Source organism: Sprattus sprattus (assembly GCF_963457725.1).
Source record: "Sprattus sprattus genome assembly, chromosome: 19".
NCBI classification, from domain to species: Eukaryota; Metazoa; Chordata; class Actinopteri; order Clupeiformes; family Clupeidae; genus Sprattus; species Sprattus sprattus.
In genome coordinates this window covers 24,537,393-24,544,892 of record NC_137917.1, presented here as the reverse complement: position 1 = coordinate 24,544,892, position 7,500 = coordinate 24,537,393, and the positions used below count along the sequence as shown (strand labels likewise).

General features: G+C 46.5%; 1 protein-coding gene across 1 annotated transcript in view; it reads right to left on the bottom strand.

Annotated features, from left to right (window-relative positions):
• LOC308380812 (CUB and sushi domain-containing protein 3-like) overlaps positions 1-7,500 on the bottom strand; it is a gene marked incomplete at both ends in the record, with an annotated part of 198,970 nt that overhangs the window by 110,321 nt on the left and 81,149 nt on the right. The window contains 1 exon segment of the mRNA XM_080858223.1: positions 2,541-2,657. Coding sequence (XP_080714349.1) covers positions 2,541-2,657 — 117 coding nt within the window.

Here is a 7,500-nt window from a genome sequence, read left to right as displayed (position 1 = left end):
ACTTAGAGGCACCACTCACCATTGGAAAACAATTATCAATTTAATGAAACATTTTACGGCAGTGTTTGTTGTTCACCATAGCTTTTCTCTGAACCATTTAACTGAGTAAAGAACTTTATGATGTCTATGGTCTCTGAATATTCACATACACACCCACGGGGGCGACAGTGGTACAGGAGGTACAGAAGTCGTTTAGTAATCAGAAGGTCGCTAGTTCGATTTCCTGTCGAAGTGTCCTTGGGCAAGACACTCAACCCCTAATTGCTCCTGATGTGCAGTGTGCCATCAGTGTCAATGTAAAAAAAATGTGTATACATCCTTGTAAGTCGCTTTGGATAAAAGCGTCTGCTAAATGTAAATGTAACATACACCCAGTCTAGTGGGAACCCACACGCAACTTCTGTGGTTCTTTTCTTTAATGCTGAACATTTACAGACACTGTTAACATGCAGACGTGGGTGTTCATGGTAGTTGTGAAAGGGGGATTTATGATGCAGTATTTTCAGGTGACCTTTTCTGTGTGAGTATTGTCAGTTTTAAGTGGGGCCTTGGCGAACATGAATAAGGATGTCAGAGACGCAGCGGCGAGAGTCGTGAAATAACTGTGGGAGCCCAGCACGTCACACTTTGTGTGTTAAGCTATAACATCGTGCCTATTTAAGCGCTACAGCGGTTAGCATACTTGCTTAAGAAACTAATGAGGATGTTTTGAGATAATAGCTAATCTACCCCCCCCACCCCCCCACCCCCCCCCCACACACACACACACACATACACACACACACATCCCAATCCCACCAATGATATGTCGACAGGTATGGAGTAGAAAATGTAGATGAGCTGTGCGTCATGCTTTGAGTGTTAGACGCTGTCCCTATACAGAGCAGCAGCCCACATCCCTATTCATGCAAGCTCTGTAATGGTTAGCTTATTTGCTAAAAATGAATCAAATTGGCTGTGGAGGAGGTTGTTTTGAGATAAGATTTCCAAAATGACTCAGATGCATTGTAGAACACAATGGATGTCTGTGAAGGCATCAACAGAAAATCCCTCGCTTTTAAAGATCAGATGCAATTTCACTAGGGGTGTCTTATTGAAGCCGGGCACTAATGCCGCTGGTGGTGTCACCTGTAAGTGTGTCACTGAAATCTGCCACAGTAGGGCGCCGCTCCAAGACAGCTAAATTTGCTCAACCAACCGTGACGAATTCAACACCAGCAGGGGAAGTTGGTGCAAGAGGGCCTAGCCATTTGGCTACTAAATAGGCCATCTGTACGGAGTGACAAAGTTGATTGTTCACATCTGCGTTAAAAAATCCAAACTGTCTTTGAGTCACCGCTCAATTTCCTGTCCGATAATAACACCCACAGACACACACACACACACACACACACACACACACACACACACAGGAAAATCTGCTGTGCCCTGGTTAGGCAGTTTCTTACCATCAAAAATCGGCCTTGAAGGCACTGCGGATTCAAAAGCAGCAACAAATCCTTGCAATGAGGATGCAAAACACAACATGCGTTGTTCACATGAAGGCCAACAAAGTGGAGGACAAGAGAATAATAAAAACCTTTCCGGCCGTAATCACAAAAGAGTGTTGTGAGAGCTGAGGACCACCCTCACATATCCATTTATCAGCATTCCTAATGCTGAAGGTTTGCATTTTTAAATCAAGTGCCTGAACCCCTACTGCTCTGCTCTTCTAACCGTAGCTACGTGAAAGCATCGCTTCTTATTCACTGATTCATGGCCATTGGTATAGGCTACGAAACGTTCTGTGATGACAAACGCTAGCTTCCGACGGACGTGGACACACATCCACACCGCTGAGTTTTCAACGCGGAGCTCTGGGCTTCATCTTGTCTGCAACTCCGATCGTAAGCGGCGCGGTAAAGAAGTCACGCGGGGAAGAAAGAAAAGCTCCTCTCGACCCAGAGTATGGCTTTGTATCCAGCGGCACCGAGCTTAATCTCAGTTTGCTCATCAGTGAGCTGACTACAGCCATGAATTATATATTAGGCTGAGCTTGATAGTTATGTCTCGGCCTCTGCGGAACGCCGAAGCACACCAGTGTTAAAGGAATGGGCACGGCTCAGCTTGAGATGGTGTTTTTTTTTGCAGACCAGCTCCCTTTGCAAAACCTTTCCTCGCTGGTTGCTAGGAGACCTATCAACCTTTATATTTCTGCAGATTTAATGAACACATGCCCCCCCACCACCAGCACCCCAAGCCTAACCACTACCCGCCTCTTCCCCTATGCCCCTGACATTTTTGTCAGTAATCCACGCAGGGATAAGAGGCCCCCTGCTGCGAGCTAAGACACACCGAACACACAAACACACACACACACACACACACACAAACACAAACAGACAAACAGACACACGAACACACACACACACACACACACACACACACACACACACACAAACACACACACACACACACACACACACACACACACACACACACACACACACACACCACAGATTAACATTACAGGCTTCGAAAGCCTGATGCCCGAGTCTTACCAAACTCTCCCGGCACTGAGACCTCGTACAGGCAGGTGTGGCCGTGGGTGTAGTTCCGGGGGTAGTTGGGCGACAGCACAGTGCCCTCCGAGCCCGTCGACCGGCTTCCACAAGGAGCTGCGAAACCAAACAAAAGGAGGAAAATAGGAAAATTAGACCCATCGATGGTGAGGAGCAGTGGGACTGCATTTGGCATCGGAGTCACCCACACTCCCATAACAGACCATGCCAGGAAGAGTCACCCACACTCCCATAACAGACCATGCCAGGAAGAGGGCACTGGAGAGAACATAGCCACGCTTAATCACACTGTCGGCAGACGATGCCCTGTCCTAGTGACCGGTGTCGCTGCTGGAGCTGCCCCCTGATCAAAGGACATCTTAACCATTTGAAGTTGGGTTCCACAGAGCGCCTTTGATTACCGTTCTCCCGGCCACTTTTGATAATGCCATTAGTCGGCCATTAGGCCCTGCTCATTACGAGTCTGGCGAGGCGATGGTTGGTGTGTTAACACTTTAAAGAATCTGAACCGACACAGGCGACACACCACAACCCATGAAGTCTGCAGAATATAGATATAACTGGACATAGGTATAGAAAAATGTAGACATAATTAGACATAGATATAGAAAAATATAGATATAATTGGACATATGTATAGGAAAATGTAGAAATATACAAATAGCTGAAGACACTAGCCAACACATGAAGTCTGCAAAATATAGATATAATTGGACATAGATATAGAAAAATATAGACATAATTAGACATAGATATAGAAAAATATACAAATAGCTGAAGAAAGACTGAAATAGACACCTTGTGTGTTGGGCTTAGAGTAAGACATATTTATATTTATAGATGCATACTGTGTGTGTGTGTATGTATATCACTCTCTGTACAAAGAGGAGGTTTGTGATGATGGGAGTACAGAGAGGCCCATCTTCTAAAGTGGGGCACCTTGCACCTGACTCCCCTACCAATCAGAGACCTGCCACGGTTATTAATGACTGCTGTCGCGCCGTGACTGGCATGATCACAGAGCATAACCAACACCCCTCATCATCCATATCAACACGGCCTCCGCTGAGGCAGTCCAATAAGGCCCTATACCTTATCATCCTCTTCCAAAATGATGCCATAAAAAAGTACGGATGAATGATTCTAGGACATTTCGATACCATGATATTGAAGATAAACATCACTAATAACCTCATACCAGCTACTCGCATCAATATAATGAGCACGATGTGTCAGTGTTTCTTCAGAGCGATGTGTTCCTGTGCGTCTCTTCTGGAGATTGCTCTTATGTGCTGCTAACGTACTCATTAGATAGAGTCTTCCGAACCTTCTGAAAATTCTCGCAACGCAAATAAAGCCGTGCCGGGGTGTGACAGAACTGGATCATTAGTCATGAAATGTTTATGATCGCCTTAACATAAACACTACGGGGGGATAGAAGAAAGGTGCGAAGGAAACAGGCTCATTGTAATTTACCGCCATATGTTGTTGAATAATGCCACAGGTTTTACATTATATATGATGCATTTATCTGGTGAGGGAGGGTTATAGTCTAAGCCACACGATGAGCGTTAAGAAATGATACGCTCACGGATCCCTGGAAAGAGGGGCTCACCCTCCATATATCTTTTGAAGAGCAGGTATAAAACCTCTTCATTCGCGCTGCAGGGGTCAAAGCTAAACGATAAAACAGTGTCCCGTTCCACCATGGCTGGAGAATGCAAAGCAACGGTGTCTCTCTCTCTCTCTCTCTCTCTCTCTCTCTCTCTCTCTCTCTCCCTCACCCTCTCTGTCTCCATCTCTCTCTCTCCCTCTCTCTCTATCTCTCTCTCGCTCCGTCCGTCTCTCTCTCTCTCTCTCCCCCTTTCTGTCAACCGTCTCTCTCTCTGTCTCTTTCTCTCTCCTTCCCTCTCGCTCTCTCTCTCTCCCTCCGTCTCTCTCTCCCTCTATCTCTCTCTCTCTCCCTCTCTCTCTCTCTCCCTCACCCTCTCTCTCTCTCTATCTCTCTCTCTCTCCCTCTCTCTCTCTCTCTCTAATCATTTTCAACAGAACAAGAGAAGCAATGTTCTAGCTCCTTGCTTTTAGCAGAATGAGTAAAGTGATGTCCTCTCACCACCAGAGCCATTCCCTTTTTTTAAATCCCTCCTTCCCCACATCATGGAAGTGCAGTGCAGTGCCGTTGTGTCCTGGCCTTCTCCAGGAACAGTGGGGCTGCCTTGAGAAGGAGCCTCCATGATGCCTCTACCCACTCAGTCTAAATGATACATGTAGCCTCGCTCCATTCCCTGGCAACCAGCACAGGTAAACTAGTGTTTCATCTTCTCTGAATAGGACAGGTGAGCCATGGCTCTATCCCTCTTTCTCTTTATTACTCTCTCTCTCTCTCTCTCCTTCTCTCTCTCTCTGCTTCTCTTTCTCTCTCTCTCTCTCCTTGTCTCGCTCTCTCTCCTTCTCTCCGTCTCTCTCCTTCTCTCTCTCTCTCTGCTTCTCTCTTTCTCTCTCCCCTTCTCTCTCTCTCTCTCTCCTTCTCACTCTCTGTTGCTCTCTTTTCCATCTAAAACACGGTGGAGCGCGCCGGATGTCACAGCCCTACGGATCCTCCACGACAGGTGGGCCTACGAGGAGCCGCGTGTTTGCGTGGCAAGAATAATCAGCTGCAGCCTGCCGCTGAAGTGGAGCACCGCACAGATGTCTCTCTCTCACACACACACACACACACACACACACACACAAACACACACACACACAAACTCACACACACACACACACACACATACACACACCCCACACACACACACACACACACACACACACACACACACACACACACACACACACACACACACACACAAACACACACACACACACACAACCACACACACACAACACACACACACACACACACACACACACAAACATACACACACCCGCCACACACACTCACACACACACACTCACACACACACACACACACACACACACACAACTGCATCCATAATTAATGGGGGTTCTGTTGTTGTGGAAGAAGCATTAGGCCGGTAATGAAACATATGTAGCGATTGTGCGAGTGCCTTATGACAGCCCCTGCAGGCCTATGGAGGGGGTGCAGGGAGGGACGCAGCAGGGCCTGTGCTGTAATTGGTGAGAGACAGATGAATGCAAATTGATCCCTGGGAAAACCAGGAGCTGAAGTGTCTGCTGAGTGTCCTGTGCACTGCAATGTCTTGGTATTATATCTATTACACACAGCTGTAGTTGCAGTTCTTCATCCTCCTTCTCAAGTTTGATACTGTATACGTGTTTGTGTGTGTGTGTGTGTGTGTATGTGTGTGTGTGTGTGTGGGTGTCTGTGTGTGCGTGTGTGTGTTTATCTGTGTGTGTGTGTGTGTGTGTGTGTGTGTGTGTGTGTGTGTGTGTGCGTGTATATATTTATCTGTGTGTGCATGTGTGTCTCTGTGTGTGTGCATGCGTCTGTGTGTGCATGCGTGTGTGTGTCTGTGTGTGTCTACATATTTAACAGTAGCATTTCATGTTTCTGTGGGCATGTGTTTGCTGAGTTTGTTTGGAACAGCGATTGGAATGGAAAATAGCCTGAGCGTCCATCAGCACAGCAGGTCCTCCTTGTTGTTCAGGAGAGCAGCACATTTCTCAAGACACACACACACACACACACACACACACACACACACACACACACACACACACACACACACACACACACACACACACACACACACACACACACACACACACACACACACAGAGGAGAGCACACATTTCTCAAGCGTCAGTTGCATAGCCACGTTGGTTACTGCCGAGAGCAACGGTTAGAAACCTTGGATGGAATCAACACCAGGCAAAAACGGCAACATGCTCTCGATCGGTCCATCTATATTTCATGTTCCCCACAGCTCAGTATGTGATGAGTCATTCGTTAGCTTTGCTCTGCGCTACACAAGGTTGTATTCATTCACCTTATTAGGATTCCTGAGTGTGGGTTTGCCAATCCTGATATTATAGCAGTTCTCTAATCCATGAAGCAGAAACAGTTGACTTTTAGCTTTAAAGCAGCAATACGGAGTTTCGTTCCAAAAATAGTAAGCTAACTATTTAAAAGGCATGCAAACACCATGCCAACACCACCAACAGTCCAGCTGACTTGAGGGAACCTTGCCAACACACTAACTGGTGTCTTTTGGCAGTTTAGCTGGCAATGACATGCATGTGAAAGCTTTTCTTCCATTTTTGCTGGGTGTACCAGCCCGTTACACAGAACTACATGGTATATCCTGGATGGCTAATAGGGAAGACACAGGTATGTATCTGTCCTTCACATGACCATATGCTATCAAAATTAATTTGAGGATGGTACCAAAGCTATAAAACCATACCTCAAAAAGTGTCAAATTGTAGCATAGTGTTACTTTAAAGGGTTAGTCCACAATTCTGGTGAAAAGCTTGTTGATATTGAGCTCAACAGACAACCATGAAGCAATTTTTCATTGGCTGGGATTGTTTGTGGCTTGGTCCATGCCATTATGTTTGACATTCAGAGAGCCAGAACTGTGTACGAACACCTGAGGTGTTTTTTTTTTAAAGTTAGACTCATGGACTGTGCCTTTAAATCATAGTATTCACATAAAACAACCTCGACTCAAACGAAGTACATCAACATAAAGCACTATCTGTTGACTGAGCACACATCATCACACCATTGCTCTTCCTGACGATAATATTTAGTGCAGTCGTCAGGTCTTGGTGAAGACCACAGGAAAAATACCTTAAGAGGGGGGGGGGGGGGGGGAGTTAATGCATACAATTGATCGACCCAACACTGCGGCGCTGTGAGGCTTGGCAGGATGACCCAGTCGATAGCTGGCATGGGCAAAGCCCAGTGGGGTGTGGACAGCTGGGAGGTGGGGATTGAGGGCAAGGCAAG